We start from the raw sequence: 17,746 nt of genomic DNA on the forward strand, positions 1-17,746 counted from the left end.
TAGCTCTTTCAATTTAGAAAAGTAGATCATAGATGTGTGTCAAAGGATTGTTTCTCCATCTCTGCCACAAAGAGCTCATGCAGGCTCGTCAACAAACAACACAGGGAATTTAAAGAAGCCAGACTAGAAGGGCAAACAATGTAGATGGATTTCCTTTACTTGCTAATTTTTATTGTATCTTATTATGTATTCCTTTCTTTACAAAATATAGTTCCCTGTCATGGCTGCCAGACAAAACAGATCTGCAATTTGTTTTGCTAAAACGAACGAATTCTAGATTATTTTCTGAAATATGGGACTACGCCTCTTCCTTGACAAACCCCGCAGGACACCTTAATCCACGCTCATGGCCGTTCCTGTGCTTAACAACCAGCCCATCTTTCCTATTATTGTGTGTCATCCAACATTGACTCAGGGTGGAGCTTCAGTTAAGATTAAAGCTACAAATGACAACCAGTATATTTCAGTCATGTGGGGGAAGAGGGGGAAAAATGTTTGATGGGTCATAAAACTTGGAATAATGGATCTAGGGGTCTACTGTAATCCAATGGCCTTGTGCTTTACTATAAGCCTCTCCATGCTGAAAAATGGCCTGTATCGATCATTTATTGCAGCTGGAGGGACTAAATTATTTTCCAATCCCATTTCATTTGACAGCTTGTGTATGTCACTCCGGCTAGAGGAGGAGCTGATATGCAGGGTCTCTATTCCTCGACTGCCTCTCCTTTGTTTTGTAATTCCACTCTTCGCTGCCTTAAATCTTGAGTTCGATGGTGTGTTCAGGCCTGCACATAATAACGAGCTCCTCCTAAGGCCACCGGCAAAACAATTGCCTCGGTTTACTGTAAGCACTTGTGTGTTTACTCGTGTACCTCTGCCCACAATGTCTGCTCAAGCAGACAGAAAAAAAGACAGTCGTAACTTCTTTTCTGTTCTGTATTCTTTCCAGGAAATATCCTCTGCATCCATGTTGGCACACAAAGAGATGGTGTCTTCATTAGCATTGTCTCTTTTTAGCCCGTTTTCCATTAAGTAGCATTAATGTTGCTCAGAACCTCAGTGAATCCATGAGTGTGTCCTTGCAGTGCTCTATTCCCTCCTTTGATAGAGCGGAAGGGATAAAAGCCTTCTTTATGTCTGTGAAACCGGATGTGCAAGAGCTGTTTTGAATATTTATCAGATGGTTTGACTCTTTTTTTTAATAGCCAACGCATAATTTGACACGAGCAGTGAACGAAATGTTTTGTGACTCTGTCTTGCTGTTTGGGAGAGAGGGAAAGAGCGTGAGGGAGGGAAAAAAATTTGGTATGTGTGTGCATGTTTAAATATCAAATAAAGAAACAGGGGAAGAGAGGGAAAAGAGAGGCCCCCTTTCTTCCGAGAACAGGACACCCCTAAATATACTAATCCAGCATTTCTTTGTTTTCCCACAGGTCTCTGGATCCAAATGTCACCCCCCTTGGACTCTGCCCTGGTCGGGGACCAGCAGTGTGTGACAGACAGGGGAGTGGAGCCTGTGGTGGCTCTCAACTGCGTGGCTTCAAATTGGCCCCGGCTGAGCTCTGCATGGAGCAACTAGTGAAGAGTCCTGCTATGGTCTGATGTCTCAGCATGGATGGAGTCAGTCAGAGGACTGGCCACCACTAATGAGACCATCGCTCTTCAGCTGAGGACTAGCATTTACAGGATTACTCCCACGGTTTCCTGCTCTTTTCCCAGCTAACTGCATCATTACCAAACTCTCCTAGTTGGACTTTTCGTGGGTCTGGTTTTTGGTGGATATATACGTCATTGCCTTTCTGATTTACATATTTGGTTCATTTTATTCCAGTTATTTTTTATTGTGGGTTTCCCTTTTCCTGTTTTGTTTTTCCACTATGGAGTTTCTGGCTGGACCCTGGAATAAAGATTGGGCTTCATTCTTGCAATTTTGGTTGACTGTCATCCTAAGCCTCCAAATGCAATTCAGCCCGGGTGCCTCTTGCCCGGAAGAGTGTCGTTGTGACAACCAGTTTGTGTACTGCAATGAACGCAGCCTGACATCAGTGCCTCTGGGGATACAGGAGGGTTTCAAGATCCTATACCTACACAACAACCAGATAAACAATGCTGGCTTCCCTGTGGAACTTCACAATCTGGCCTCTGTAGAGACTGTGTATCTCTACGGTAACCAACTGGACGAGTTCCCCGTCAATCTGCCCAAAAACACCAGGGTCCTGCATCTCCAGGAGAACAATATCCAAACGATCTCCAGGGCAGCCCTGGCCCAGCTGACTCGACTAGAGGAGCTGCACCTTGATGATAACTCCATCTCCACAGTGGGGGTGGAAGAAGGGGCCTTTAGGGAGGCAGTAAGCCTCAAACTCCTCTTCCTCACCAAGAACCACTTAAGCAGCGTTCCCATTGGCCTTCCTGAAGACCTGAAAGAGCTGCGGTTGGACGAGAACCGCATTGCTGTCATTGCAGAGGAGGCCTTTCAGAATGTGACACGTCTTCAGCGCCTCCTGCTGGATGGGAACCTGCTGACGGACGAGGGCATTGCGCCAGGAACCTTCCATGAGCTGGTTAACCTCCGTGAGCTGGCCCTGGCCCGCAACTCGCTCACCTTCCCCCCTCCCCTCCTACCCAGCCAGTCACTGGTCAAACTCAGCCTGCAGGAGAACCAGATCAACCAGATCCCTGTGGCAGCCTTCGCTCTCCTAAATAGGCTTGAAAAACTGGATATCTCCAGCAACCAGCTTCAGACTCTTACACAGGGTGTGTTTGATGGCCTGTCAAGCCTAAAACATCTCATGGTGCGAAATAACCCCTGGCGTTGTGACTGTTCTGTGAAATGGGTGGTGGTGTGGCTGAAGTCTTTGCCTTCCACCATCAACGCCCGGGGGTTTGTGTGCCTGAGTCCAGACAACGTGCGTGGCATGGCAATCAGAGAGCTCACCCTGGATATTATAGAGTGCCCAGTTGATGCTGACCAACCTCCCTGGCCCACCCTCCGCTCCACACCCCCTCCCCCACCCACAACCACCCCTGTCACCACCATGATCTCCACCCTCATCACCACATCCATTCCTTACTACTTTGACTCACCCTCCCCTCCCTTACCCCCGATCCATAACAACCCCTCTGGGGCCCTGCCTCCTTATGAGGATCCCCTTCAGATCTCCTTCCATGTGGTCAACTCCACCAGTATCGAAGTGAGCTGGGCTTCCTATTTCACCGTCACAGCCTACAAGGTCACGTGGGTCAAAAGGGGCCAAAGCCAAATAAACGAGGGAATGCGGGAGAGGACGGTGAGCGGGGAGCGGCGGCAAATTAGTCTCACCAACCTGGAGCCTCGGTCTGTGTATCGGATCTGCGTGCATGTGCTGGACACCCTTAACTCCTACAGGCCTGGAGAGGATACTATATGCTCTGAGGCCAGGACCAAGCCTGCCATGTCTACTAAGCCTCCCGGTAGAGAGCAAGCTCCACAGGAAAGCATCAACTCCACGCTGCTAATGGCTGGGATCATAGGCGGGGCGGTGCTTATCATCCTGGTAACACTGCTCAGCCTGTTCTGCTGGCACATGCACAGAAAGAGCCGGTCATCTTCGACCAAGTGGAAATACAACCGGGGCAGGAGAAAAGACGACTACTGCGAGGCTGGAACCAAGAAGGATAACTCCATTCTGGAGATGACTGAGACCAGTTTCCAGATAGTGGCGCTGAACAATGAGCAGCTGCTCAAGGGAGATTTCCGCATTCAGCCCATCTACACACCCAATGGGGGCATTGGATTTAGAGACTGTCACCTGAGTAACAACAGCATAGCCTACTGCAAGAGCAGCAACGTGCCCAGTACAGAGTTCTGCCACACGTGATGCCGCAGCAAATAGTACAGCGACATTCACACATGCGCACACATACCAGAAACACTTAACAATACACGCATAAATATACACACATACACCATTTGTGTAGACAACAAAAAACATAAAAATTCTAGTGAAATATAACTGTACTATATATATTTCCAAGTTCTGTCTACGATGTAATTTATACTGTGGATAATAATGTGGGATTCTCTGCTATCTTTTTTATTCTTAGAAAAAGAGATACAAGTGTTTCTTTTTTTATAACCAGCAGGGTTTTGAAAGTTGTTTTAATGGTCAGTACTGTACATGAACATGGATTTGTACAATCACGGCACCCTGGGTGTAGCTTCTGACGAACGCTGTCAGCCTTGGAAATGTTGGGGGGCTTAGAGGGCTGGGATCCTTTGCTAACCACAGAAGCAAAACATGGCCTTTTTGTGCTTTGAAACACTGCACACCCTCCCCAGTACAACAGAACAGTGGTAAAGACAACACAGCATAGAGGAAATCCAAACACTGCTGATTAGAGCGCTGTGGAAATATAGCACCGGTTCACCGGTGGCATGTTGTAAAAAAAGAATTGAAGTGCACTTTCTTATTAATGGAAGCAAGGCAGGAAATGAGCAGAGGCTGTGATCCCATGTACATGGTTGTGTAGGGAGAATGTCATCAGTGCTGTTGAAAAGCCTGGACTGAGATTTCCTAAAAGTGCCTTAACACTAAAAGCATCTTTGTGCTGTTGGTTCACAGTAGAACAAAGGTGGGCTTAGTCAGGAGACACTTATTTGGAAAACTCTGAAAAAGGACGTGTCATTTTCAGCACATCTGTTAGGTTTTTTTTTGTGTGAGGAGGTGCAAAACATGAGTTTAAAAAGCAACAAAGGATAATTGTCCCTAATGAGGTGCATGGGTGTGCTGAGCCTCGCAGATCCTTTTTGAAGAAATTCCCTAATTTGTTCTGCTTCTTTTTTCCCCGGTTTTGGCAAGTGAGGCCACAAGGGGGCAGTTTCCCTCAGCATCGTATGTGGGATAGAGGAACAGAGGGCAAGACAGACAGGCAAACAGACAGACAGAAAGAACAAAAAAGCTGCATAGATCACTTTACCTCCGCCATTCCCCCGGAGTCCATTACTCAGACGACATTACTCATGCTCAAACAGCACTGTTTGGAGTATTATTGCTCATCGAGCTACTTAATGATGTGGAATCATTTAAAACTAACAATGTTTTCTGTGTTTGGTGGCTAAATGATATGGATTTTCACCGCTGTGGTCTATCATGGGGGGACGACCTCGGTTCCTCCCTGTGTGTGTGTGTGTGTGTGTGTGTGTGTGTGTGTGTGTGTGTGTGCGCGCGCGTGTGCGTGTGTGTAGAGAGCGTGATGAATTTGGAGAAAAGCACACACATGACCCTAATTATACACCCACTTATTTCAACCCTGTCCCAGCGTTCATTAGGCTTTTTGATAAATTAGGAAATTACAACAATAAGATCACACTCCGCCCATGATCCTCACAATGTTGTGACTGAGCAGCTCATCTAGCGTCTCATCATTTACCCCTTTTGTGCGCACTTATGAGACTGTCTTCTTCATTTATGGTTTGCTCACCTGAACAATGCACCTGCTCACTCCACAACATTAGTTTCCGCAAGAATGATTCTCACCCAGACTAATCTAATTTTCTGTCCCTCGCTCCTTCGTCTGTCTCGCTGGCATTTTGTCTCCCTGTCTGTCGCTACACCTCTGATCCTTGCATGGGCTCAATTAAAACAGTTTTCCTGCCCTCCAGGAGCCCAGGCTGTGGTGGCAGCTCTTTGCATGTGAGGTGCCAGTGAGAGGTCTTCATTATGCACTTGTTAAAGGAGACTTTATTTGATTTGACAAGATTTTATTTTGAGGGGCCAAGCTTAAAGAATTCCCACCGCCGCCCTTTCCCCCTTTCTTCATAATCCTCAACCAAAAAAGGGAGAAAAATATGTAGACCTTATTTTCACTTGGCTGCGTGGAGCTCACGCTGGGAGAGAGTGTGTTAACTCTTTGTGAGGGGCACATATTTACAGCTACTCTACAACACAAACTGGACCGAACGTTTAAAGTCAAATTGTTTTTTAAGGGCTTGTACTAGAGTTATTCCAGATTGTCGAGATTATCTCTGAGAGGATTTGCCTCAGCTGATGGAAGATCTCAAAGTAGGCACAGTTACTGTAATTCCAGCAATAGCTCAAATCACGATCACACTGTCGACTACTTAAATTTACCACCAGTTAAGCTAAGCTAACTGGCATTAGCTTCATTACCATAAAGAGTGGTATCAATCTCGCATAGCAACAAAATGTATTAATTGAAATGATCTCGACTCCCTGGCAGATGAAGTAAACTTACAGTAAAATAAGATTTTAAGACTCAGTACTTCAATACATGCCTTGTTTAGATCAAGATTTTTGAATGCTGGGTTTCTTATTACCAAGATCTTCTGTGGTTATCAAAGCATCTCCACTTTTTATTTTAACCTTTTTCTACTAATATCCACGGCGGACCATAAACACTTGAACATTTTCATCAGATATTGTTTCGATTACTCTTTGTTATAGATGGAAGTCCTATTTTAAGTCACATGCCGATCAAACGTGGGGGAGGTCAAACTGTTGCAACATATAGTATCTCCCCTGTCTGTGAATGTGTAACAGAGGAGAGATATTTGCCTTACCTTTCATGCAGGACTGAATGATTAGCTAGAGAGAGAGAAAGAGAGAGAGTAAAGTGGGAGGAAAAAAAGAAAGTGAGAGAAGAAAAGATTAGACATAAAAAGACGGCAACTAGAATGCTGAGCAGAAAGCACATTTCTCCAACAGATCGCAGCCACGGTGGCAACAGCAACAGTTTAGAACAACACTAAGCGTGACACACACTAGCTAAGGAGAGACTGTTCATCCATAGTGCCAGACCTTAAGTGGTGCATGGCTAATGCTTCAGCCACACGGGGAAGGAGCTTTGGTGGATGTTTTGCAGCGTACATTACTCTTAATGTTCTACTTGCTTGATGAAAGAACGCAACTGCAGTGCCGTGACCAATGGAATTACACAAAACGCATTACGGACTGCTAGGGTTGCATTATTACTGTGTCAGGGTGCCGAGAAGTAATTTCCCTTAAAGCTCATTGAATTACGTTGAAATAATTATGTTTAATCTCGGAGAGGTCAAATCAGACAAAACACAGGAGTGGTTGAAACAGAATACATTTAAAGTCATCTTTTCTTCCTGTAGGCTGCAAATATATTAGCCAGTGACATTCATTCAAGGATTTTTGCATGTACTGTATTTAGCTTCATAGCCTTTCATTTTTGTCATACCAGGGTTTGGATTGTCAAGTATTTCTTCAAGCAATCAGCCAGGTGGCGGTTGAGGTACAGTATGAGCAAGGACACAGAATGGTTCTCATGTGGTTTAAAGAAAGAAGGCGGGAAATTTACAGTGCATGTAAAACGGTTATGATGGGATGCTTCTCACCAAGACGCTGCAGTGTTATGTTGGCCATCCACACTAAGTTTTCTTAGGAACCAAAGTTAAATTTTTGTTCTCATGATGAAATATTGATGTTGTTCCATGTATGTGCCTTGAGGTTGAACTTACAATGTAAAGTCCTTGAAACCTTTAAATGTTTTTGCACAAACTGTAAATACTTAAGTGAAGCTTTTTGAAAATAAAAGAGCCATTGGATTTGAGCGATCACTCCTTTTTTATTTTAGAAAGCCATGACCTCTATCCAGTGAACGTTTGGATTCTGTTGTGCTTCAATGAGTGATCCTACATTCTTTGCCTTTTACACTTTAGTTTTGTTTACTGGCACAAGCTGTCAAACTATCAGAGGAGAGAGTTTGTAGCAAAACACGGGCCTCGCTAAATAAATCTATTTTGGGTCAGACACTAGTAATTCTGGGTCACCGATTTATGCTGTACCACACCATGCCAAGTTATCCTCTTATTTCTATACGGGAAGCTTGAGACATCTTAGCGTAGCGACCGCAGCTTAGCGTTTATCTGGGGAAAATCCAGGATACTCTCTCATTCTACTTGTATGGCACAACTAAACCCCAGAATGGGCTCTTTCTCCAAATCCCTGTTTTCTACCAAAGTCCAACATTTTTTTCCTCCCCATGACCACATCCCCTTTGTAACCTCCAGCCCACTAAAAAACCCACATTAGCCCAGTCTTAATTCACTATGACAATTAACCACAGGGGTGTGCCACTCTGGAATTCTGAGCGGGAAATTGGTATTTTTCTCAAAATCCCCAAATGTCAAAATGTGATTTGTTACTGCAGAATTGTAGTCTTTTTGGGCAGGCCAAGTGGATGAAGAGAACTGAGGTTTTGGCACTAAAATCATTTACTTTGCTACTTTCTCCTCCTTGTGTGTTGTGTAACAAGCGCCATGAACGATTCAGAGTATGTGATCTCACCCCTGTGCGTTGATCAGGACTGGGTTCAAAGTCCATTACTAAGTTTGTGCGTAAGGTTTTTCTATTAGCTCATTTCAAGCTAGTGTTTTAACAAATTGGGCAGCGCCATTAAAATGTCTCTCTCTCTCTCTCTCGCTCTCTCTCGCTCTCTCGCTCTCTCTCTCTCTCTATATATATATATATATATATCATTAAAAGCATTGGCAGGGGGCATTTCTGTATAATGAATACTTTTTACTTTTTCCATGTAAGAAATGGTTTGTGCGGTGCAACCTGTTTTTAATGTAAACCCTCACCAAGTAAACACTTACATTATAACTAGGCGATGTTTGAACTTCAGAAGCTCCAGTCCACTAAGTTAATTGTCATAACACTGAGAAACGGTATCATAGCAGTGTTTTCCAGCACAATTTGTGTCCTTACATTTTTAAATATTGTGATTCATTTAAAAGAACGTGGCTGTGTTTGACATATTCCATATGGCAAGAACTAATGAAATGTGGAGTTTTGCCTTTGAATTGTTCACTGAACAGGTGTTAGTTGCTTTTTTAAATCTTTCCCTGCCAAAAGAACATTCAATTTTCTGTTTAGTACACACTGTCTAACAGCTTCACTTTGTGATCCCCATTTAAGCATCTTCTAATCAGCCTCAATATGGGGGAAAAGTCATTAAGGGAAGTAATTTAAAGCAATGTTATTCCAGGTATTACAAACATCGACATCTTGTAAATTTGACATTGAACTGGCTGGTTGTGCTCTGTTGTTATTCCCACCTTTCACTGCCCCCAGTAGCCTTTAATTAAAGACTGAATGCAGGTGAGGCCTTTGCGTATTTCACAGTACTTCAGGCTAATGTGTGTGAGGATAGGTCACTGGATTTCAGCCCATTTGCTGCCGACAGTGAATGCCGTGAACATTAAGTATAAACCAGACTAAATCAATTCAGGATCACCTGGCAGCACTTTGAAGTTATATGAAACAAGAATTACTGCCCCGCGGTTGTGTGCCTCCACCAACCAGTGAAGTTACAGTTTTTATCCATGTCTGTCCAAACCCATATAATATATGTAGTGAAGACTTGGACGAAATTGAATAAAATGTATAAAGTTACATTTTTATCTAAGTGGAAGTTTTTTACTGGATTGATGATAGACGTTACATGTTTGATTCCCGGGAATATTTATTGTTGAACTGATTATTGAAGGATTCTCATAGATGTATTGGCTAAACACGTACACATGTACTTGATTACTATTTAAAGATGGATTCTTATATATTCGAAAATAGCTACACAATGTGGTGCTTATTTTTTCTCCTGCCATTATTAAATGCGAAGCCTCTCTATGAGGTGTAGGCGAAACTCACTCACTTACAGAAGCTAGATGCTCTCCAGTACGTGATTCAGAAGACCCTCAAAATTCAGAATGAGAGAGGAAGTACAAGGCAGAATGGATGAGATGGAGGAAAGCCCATACCGTGCTAGTTATTGTTTATTCATTGTGTCATCCCAGTCAACATGTGTGTGAAATCTGGAATGGCTCAACTCATTATTAAATTATGCTTTAAAATCATCACCAATTTATTGTCCGACCATCTGTGAAATATGGTCATCAATTCTTGAGTTAAGGCTAAAAACATGTTTTGTAAGGTCACAGTGACCGTGACCTTTGACCACCAAATTCTAATCAGTTCTTCCTTGTGTCCAAGTGGACATTTGTGCCAAATTGGAAGAAATTCCCTCAAGGTGTTCCTGAGATATCGCGTTCACAGGAATGGGACGGGTGGCTGGACGGACAACCCGGCAACATAATAAAAACAAATGCACTGGAAAATTGGTCAAAACAGGCTCTATGGTTTGCATTTATTCCTGTGTGATGGTGATAGAGAACATAGCCTTGCAAGTTCTATTTTCCTTTTCCTGTTTCCTGAAGGTGCCTACTCCATTTGATGCTAGTCATTTTGATGTGAGTTAAAAAGAGACCAAAACACAACACAGACCCTATAGGAATACCTCTGACAGCATTTAAACACTGAACACAGGGGATATTTTACGCAATCATCAATTAGGGTACTGTTTAGAGATGCAAATTAAATGTGTCTTCCCAATTTTAGATTACAGCGTTGAAAATTACCACGTGAGGGTAAAATGCAGCAGAATCCTTGCCTGTTTTTGTGTTTCAGCAGCAAAGAAAATGTTCTTTGTGCCATGGAGATAAGCAAGATAATTTCTCTACAAAAATACTTTGAATACTGCCTGACAAGTCTTAAGTGTCTGCAAGTATACTTGCTTTCAAAAGAGGAAAATCACAGCACTCTCTTAAAAAACAACACAATATAAACAGTTTTCTTCTCTTTTACAACTTATGAAAACTGACTCGCCAGCAGTATGGTGTCGTAATTGGTAACAAAATGAGTACTGCTGTCTAACTGCCTCAAATCCTCCCAGGCCTGGAAGCCATTTACAGGTGTCAACACAAACAAAGCAACCCCTACTGTATACAGTATGATGCAACCCACGAACAGAGTCCTGTAACAAATACTAACATTATAAAGCTTGCAATGGTCAGTCTGTGTTGACACTGTCACAGAGGTATTGATTCAACTACGTGGTCATTTTCAAGGCAGTAGTTTTGCCATATTAGATTCAATTACATTGTAGTTTTAGGGTTAGGGTTAAACTAAACTGACACATATTTTAATAACAGTGCAGTCAGTGCAATATACCACCACTAAATATGAACATACAGTTGAATTAACACCTCTCTGACTTCATAAAGGTAGCTTTTCTCACATAGCTGTTGTCTTAGATTGTGTTAGATTTTACATTTGTATTGCATCAAATTCCTGTATTTCTGTATTTTAAATGTTTTAAGACTGTGGAGGTACATGAATGTATCATTCTGCCAACACATGCTTAGGATTTGTGTTTCCAAAAGGAATATAATATATGTGAATGAAGCTGCAGAAATTGTGTTACTGACACACTCCACTCCCTGCAGTGCATGATAGACCGAGCAACAGACCGTGGGGAGGTGAGATAGTAGCAAGTGTAGCAGTGGTGGAGGAAGTTTTCACATCTTAAAAAGATAAACACCACACTGTAAAATACACAGCATTCATAATCTAAGTAAGAGTAAGAGTACAGCATTATTATCAGCTAAATTAACTAATTATTAATTAATAATTAGGTGTTAGCAGGATATATTTTCCATTACTAGTAGCTTATTTCTTATTTCACCTTTTGAATTGTACTTTATCCTCTACCTTATTTTAGTGTTTACTCACTAGCCTAGTCTACTTGAATCTGATCCCTTTCACTTCGACATATCCTCTGGAAGTGAAACCAACGTGGTAGATTACGAATGACACGTGCACTGGTGTGCTCACTGTCACTTTACTTGGTCCGTGATTGTAAAATATCAACCGTGTCCATGTTTTGTAACATAATAGATCAATCATCTCTCTCTGAGTTCTCTGCAAAATGCTAAAATGGGATGGCCAAATATACCTGGGTGGCCCGCCCAAGTAAAATCTACTAAAGTTTACTGCTAAAACTATGTCCAATACTGACTCTGTTTCAGCTCTTTTGGTCTCAACCAAGTCCTGAGGAAAATATCAGGCCCTTTAGCTGTTAAATGCTCCACTGTGTTCACTAGCTAGTCGCTTACTATGTCTATCTGCGATTTGATGCTGAGCATACATAGGTAGCATACAGCTGTCTGCAAAAACGCTGCTATGAAGGGGTGAGAGTGAATCAAAACAGTAAAGTGGAGGGGAGCTGTAGAGTCAGGTGATAATTCTCTGTAGGTCCGTCACTACCAGCAACCCCTTTCAGATTATCACATTGTTTTCACACTGCCATTTGATACAGTTTTACAAAAATATCATTTATAGCAACTTTAATTACAGGGCTAGATGAAATGTAGTTGCATTCCACTGGAGTGTAGCATGTCAGCTTTAACATTACACAATAAAAACAAACTGGTTATAAGAAATACAGTGGTTTCCTGAAAAACTACTGCTCTAAATGCGCATCCATACGATCAGCTTTAAATATGCATTATGAATTCCCTCATCATAAATGTACCTGGTGAGTGACATGCTTGGTGCTATGAGCTAAGTCAAAGAGGCCACAGAGCAGATCATTACAAAGCACTAATGAAACTGTTATAATGCACAGATATGATACATTGCTATTTCCTTCATCTGTTTTAAAAAGCTGCCTAAATAGGTCTTAATGAACTGCATCCATTACTGCGTGGCACTCTGGCTGAGCAGACTCAGTTCATTAGTTGCATAAAATATCAAGTTGCGCTTTCGTTTGTTTTTCAAGCTAACAATGTATATGGCTTCACTGTCTGTGACACATTTTTCTTTTGTATAAAATTCACATTTAGTTGTTTATGCATGAAGCTACACAGAGTGAAACTTGTGCATATTTGTATGCTAATTGGTGATTTCTCCATCTAGCATATATTGCGGTGTTGCTGCAGACTTAGGCTGTTATCAAGGGAAAGGATTATTTCTCCAAACACAACAGTATAGATAAATAATTGGTACAGCTATAAAAAAACACGTCCTCCATGTCTGGTTTCCTTGATTGAAAGTACTTGTGCTTTCACCAACAGTTACTTGAATTTTTATAAATATACAATATTAATGTTGTAGAAGGGAGAACTGGATGAGATGCTCAATAGAAAAGATTCACATTTGCAATAAATACGGTTCTGGTTGCAAGTTGTTGTTCCTGATGAAAAAGTCATTCATGGCTAAACTGAATATGAACTAAGAATTTTCAATAATTAAAATACCACCTGTCAAGGAAACTTAGAGCAAATTCCCCAGTAGCTGGCCAGATTAAAGTTTAACTTTCTCCCCTGGACCACATGGAGCATGGTACCGCCTCCATATGTTGGGCCAGTGGGACAGAGCAGCTGTGACCTAGAGCTAGACTCACCGTCTGGTAAGGCCCATAATGAATGAAGATGATGATGAATAGTGAAGGCAAAAGGCTCAAGGCTTTCTGTAGGTGACCAGGAGGAAACTGGGATAATAGTTATTCTTTTTTTTTTCATGTGAGGTACGCGTTTAGACTGTAAGGCTGCAAGAAAAATTCCAATAATGTGCTTGTTTTTTGTGCTTTTTTAAAATTTTTAAATGAACGTATTAAAAAATGGTTGCAGAGTGAAAGGATGAATACTAGATGGCAACAAATGACCAAAATACAAAAAAGACATGGGGATAATTCTACATTTGAGAATGAAAATGTCTCCATGGAGATGAAACACGATCCTGTCATTCGAAACATATTCATCCCACAACAAGGCCTCATGGCATGTATTTATGTCACTGACAATGGCTTGCTCATTGAGGGTCAAGTTTTCCAAACATGAGTTATGTGGAACCTTGATAATAGACAATGAAGCCTGCACACTACAAAAATGCCAACTTACAGTATCTCATAAAAGTGAGTACACCACTCACATTTTTGTAAATATTTCATTATATCTTTTCACTACTTTACATTGTTGCAAAGTATCATTTCTTCTGTGTTGTAATAAAATATTTTCAAAAATGTGAAGGCTGTACTCACTTTTGTGAGATACTGTATATTCCTGGGCATAAATAAGTATTACAGGTAGTCATAACTTCAAACAGACAAACATTTACAGCATTTAAAATAGTGTTATTTTTGTTAAATCAACTCTTCTTTTATTATTAACTCAGTGTAATTAGATAACATTCATTCATCATCAAATCATCTAGGCCTAGTTCTCAATTTAAGAACTTACAATCAGTCCAGTCTTGCAACCTGAATAAGTTGACCTAATGTCCAGCTGATAGTTCACCTACTGCACTGTATTTGACTAAGAGTTCAACATGAAGCCTACTTTTTTTATTGACAAAATTTACACATTGGGGGTTCGTTGTTTGTCTTATACTTGTGTTTTATATGTGTGTTTGTGTTGCATTCTTGTAATGATCAGAGAAATCCTGTAACTGTAATATAAGAACAGGGTGAGGACTGTCCCGAGTCATAAAGTCTCATTGGGTCCTTGTTCACATCTGCATTCTTTGGGCTGAAGTCATAAATAAATACCCTCTTTAGTGAAAGTATAGTCTGTGGTACTGCAGACTCAGAACAAGGCTTTTATGAGCAAAACATTCTCTCCCATTTGTGATGAAAAGACTGTTTGTTTGTTGCCTGGCAAACATCTGCAGCTGATATAACAAAGGAAAATAGCTTTTGATGTGCACTCTTTTATAGTCAGACTGAAATTAGAATCCATTTTTGCTAAGACATAGGTAAATTTATCCTTGGTAATTGTTTTATATTTGGTCCAAATTGTACCAGTTTAAGTTTAATTTATTTTTCTGCTGTGATAACGCCCATTCTGGGGGCTGTGAATTTTAGGTTCAGACTCGCAATGTTGGTAATGTTAATTTAAGTGTGTAATATCTGTTGTGTATATTTGAGCACTCCTACGCTATTCTGTTACTCTGTATGTTAGCTACCCCATGTTGTGATTCGAATCATGGAGTGATGTACAAAGGGCTGCGTTTACAGGATTGAGGTCAGTCAATTGGATCCACAAAAGAGAGACAGTTGATCATTCCTAAAATGAGCAAGCCAAGCAAGCTTCAATTCATGGACAGCGGGGAAGAAGGGGTGTTGAGGGGCTTGCAGCACTCTTTAAAAACAGGCATTATAAAAACCATTAATCGATTAGGAAGTGTGATGCAGACTCGCAGGTGAGAGAGAGCTCATGTGGTCTCCAGTCTACACTGCAGACCGGAGTCTGTTAACAGTGACAAAGAGACAGATAGATCTGTGTTATATACGCTCTCCTCTTTCAAACGTCTGTATCCTCACTGCACTGCATTATTATAAACTATGATGAACTGGTCGTGGGTCACACTCTCTCTCGTCCAGGCGCTGTCTCTCCTTCCTCTCTCTGCAGTTCTCATGCATTAGTTCCTGTTGTTGACTCTGTAGTTGCTGTGGCTGTTTAAACATGCAGTACGTTGATGTTCAAGTTTGCTGTCTGCTGAGGTGTGAAACGGTCTCAAATTGTGGTAAATTTCTTAATAACTAGTAGATATAAGTTATCCTGGCCATTCAAATGAATACAAAAACATGACTATCACACACCATACAGCATGACATCATTATATAGACTGACCTTCTCTCAGCACCCCAACTGTGACTTCAACTTGAACACATATTTTTGTTGTTTGTTCAATGATAGAAGCAGAAATAAAATGTAAAAATGAACTAGCTTCAACTTCTCAAATGGAAGCTATTTAGCCAAGCTTGCTAGCTTGCTGAGTGGCATATAAAACAGCTGGTCCTCCCAAATGTGATAAAGGAACAAACATTTTAAATTGTTATCAGTACATACCAATGCTATGTGGACATGTTGCAAAACGGGAGAGAAAAACGTATACACAAAGGCTGTCAGGGCGATCATAGTTACAGCATAGTTACTCCTAGTAAAAATGGTTATAGACTCTTATAGGTTCAGCTATAATTAAATGAATTTTAAAAAGTTTAGAAAATTTGTGTTTTAGCTGACCCTTAAAGCTGCAGTTGGTAACAAGTGAACATCTAATACAAAACCTTCCGCGTTCTTCTCTGCTGCTGTCACTCCACTAAGCCCCTCTCACCAAACCCGCAAGAAGGAGCAGGTTGCCATGTGAAACCTCATCCCTCATAGGGCTCGCTCTCCACGGCAAGGGTCTCGCTGAGACCCCAGTCTCTCATGCTTCGATTAGTCTACTGAAAGACGCCGCTCCAACACTTCGCGCCCTGGAACAGCTGTGAAAAATGTCACGGTGAGATGCGAGCACACAACTGTCCCCCCTCAAACTGTATTCCTAACTGTTTGTCATCATGCATCCTTGCCACATGTTGATATGTGCGCCAAGACATTGAACATAATGAGCATCGTGTGGAGCCACGACATGATCACACGCGGTTTGTACTATACTTTGTTGGTGGCAAAAGAGAGATGGGCAGCTCTTTCATTACTGCTGGTTGTTTTTCAGACACTGTGTTTGCAAAACGTCTGAAGCCGAGCGCTGAAGACATTGAGCTTGACTGAGTCCGAGCATGCACAAGGAGGGGGGCTGTGCAGCGTGTGCATAAGCAGTGACTGACACTGTGTTAGAGACTGCTCATGGCTCTCATTGGTTGTTTTGTTCAGGGAGCGGTGGATTCTTGCAGATGGCATTAAGGGCAGTACGAGGAGCCCGAGGAACCTGATTTTTTAAACAGATCGTCTGTCTCTTGTATTACTGTCAGGACATAGTGACAGTTTTAGCAAATATGGATAAAAAGTTAATTTAAAAAGAATTCCCCACTGCAGCTTTAATTTAGATCAATTTATAGAGATGGAGAGATGCCACGTGGCATATTATCTTTCGCTGTAGACTAATTGCACGGCAGGAGTAGTGTATTTCTGTATAATAATTACAGATTAGCTTTGTTCATTTGCTGTCAAGTAAGTGCTCCTGGAGTTTGGAGTAGTTTCTAATGAGCTCTAAACTCTGTATAACATTTTAATAGAATCCACGCAAGCAGGAACATGTATGTGTGGTAGCTACAGTAAGTGTTTTCATCACAGAGAAATTCACGAGTCTTTTAGTTTTGTCCTTGGCTGCAAGAAATAAACAGGAAATGCACTGATGTTTCCACTACTCTGCAAATACCTGCTAACAACATAAAACTCTTTGTTTTCAAGACTTCAAGTGCCCGTCTCATTCTCTTGAACTCCCGTTCCCAGTTTCATGTGTTCTCCCTGAACCTGTGCTACTTCCTCTTAGAAGGAACAAATTATTGCAGTCCCAAACAAACATTTCAGTCTAAATTGGGAGCTCATTAGAATCTCACACATCCACTGAGAGCACGGAAAAGTGAGACATTATGAAATGATTTTTCTATATCTGGACTATAAAAGTAGAGTGCATTAGTATTAGAGAAGATGAACGTTGCTTCTGAGATCAGCAGCGGGGTGAGAGTGGCGTTGAATTAAACAGACATGTTTAACAAGCTGTTAACAGCTCTCTCTATCCCACTCCCCCTCTTTTTTCTCCCTCTCTCGCTCTGAGCAGTGGTGACAAAAACCAGCCGCGGCCTGAACGGGGGCAAGATCCCACGAGAAGGCGGCGAGAAACGGGCCACTGTGGATAGGTGGTGACAGTTCGCAGAGCGAGACTGGAGAGGAGTCCGCCCTGGACAAAAAGCAGAGGCCCCTTGTCTTACAGCTGGGGAGAGTGCGGCTCAAAGCTGTTTAAATGTTATGGCGGGAAGGAATGGTTCTTATGAGCCTCGGGTCCGGAGTGCACATTACATGTTAATGACTTGGAACACAGACAGCAGAGCAGAGGCTCAAACTGCCAATTAAGCATATGCTGCAGACGCCACTGGT

The 17,746-nt window shown here is 41.8% G+C and overlaps 1 protein-coding gene across 2 annotated transcripts in view; it reads left to right on the plus strand.

The window, feature by feature from the left end:
* Positions 1–7,578, plus strand: part of flrt2 (fibronectin leucine rich transmembrane protein 2) — a 40,863-nt gene extending 33,285 nt beyond the window's left edge. For both annotated transcript variants that reach the window (XM_038726402.1, XM_038726400.1), the window contains exon 2: positions 1,434–7,578. In XM_038726402.1, coding sequence (XP_038582330.1) covers positions 1,878–3,860 — 1,983 coding nt within the window. In that variant the 5' untranslated portion in view covers positions 1,434–1,877 and the 3' untranslated portion in view covers positions 3,861–7,578. The remainder of the gene's footprint in view (positions 1–1,433) is intronic.
* The last annotated feature ends 10,168 nt before the right edge of the window (positions 7,579–17,746 follow it).

The sequence above is a fragment of the Micropterus salmoides genome, unplaced genomic scaffold (genome assembly GCF_014851395.1).
Source record: "Micropterus salmoides isolate LMB-PRFRI ecotype aquatic unplaced genomic scaffold, ASM1485139v1 Ms_hic_scaffold_18, whole genome shotgun sequence".
NCBI lineage: Eukaryota > Metazoa > Chordata > Actinopteri > Centrarchiformes > Centrarchidae > Micropterus > Micropterus salmoides.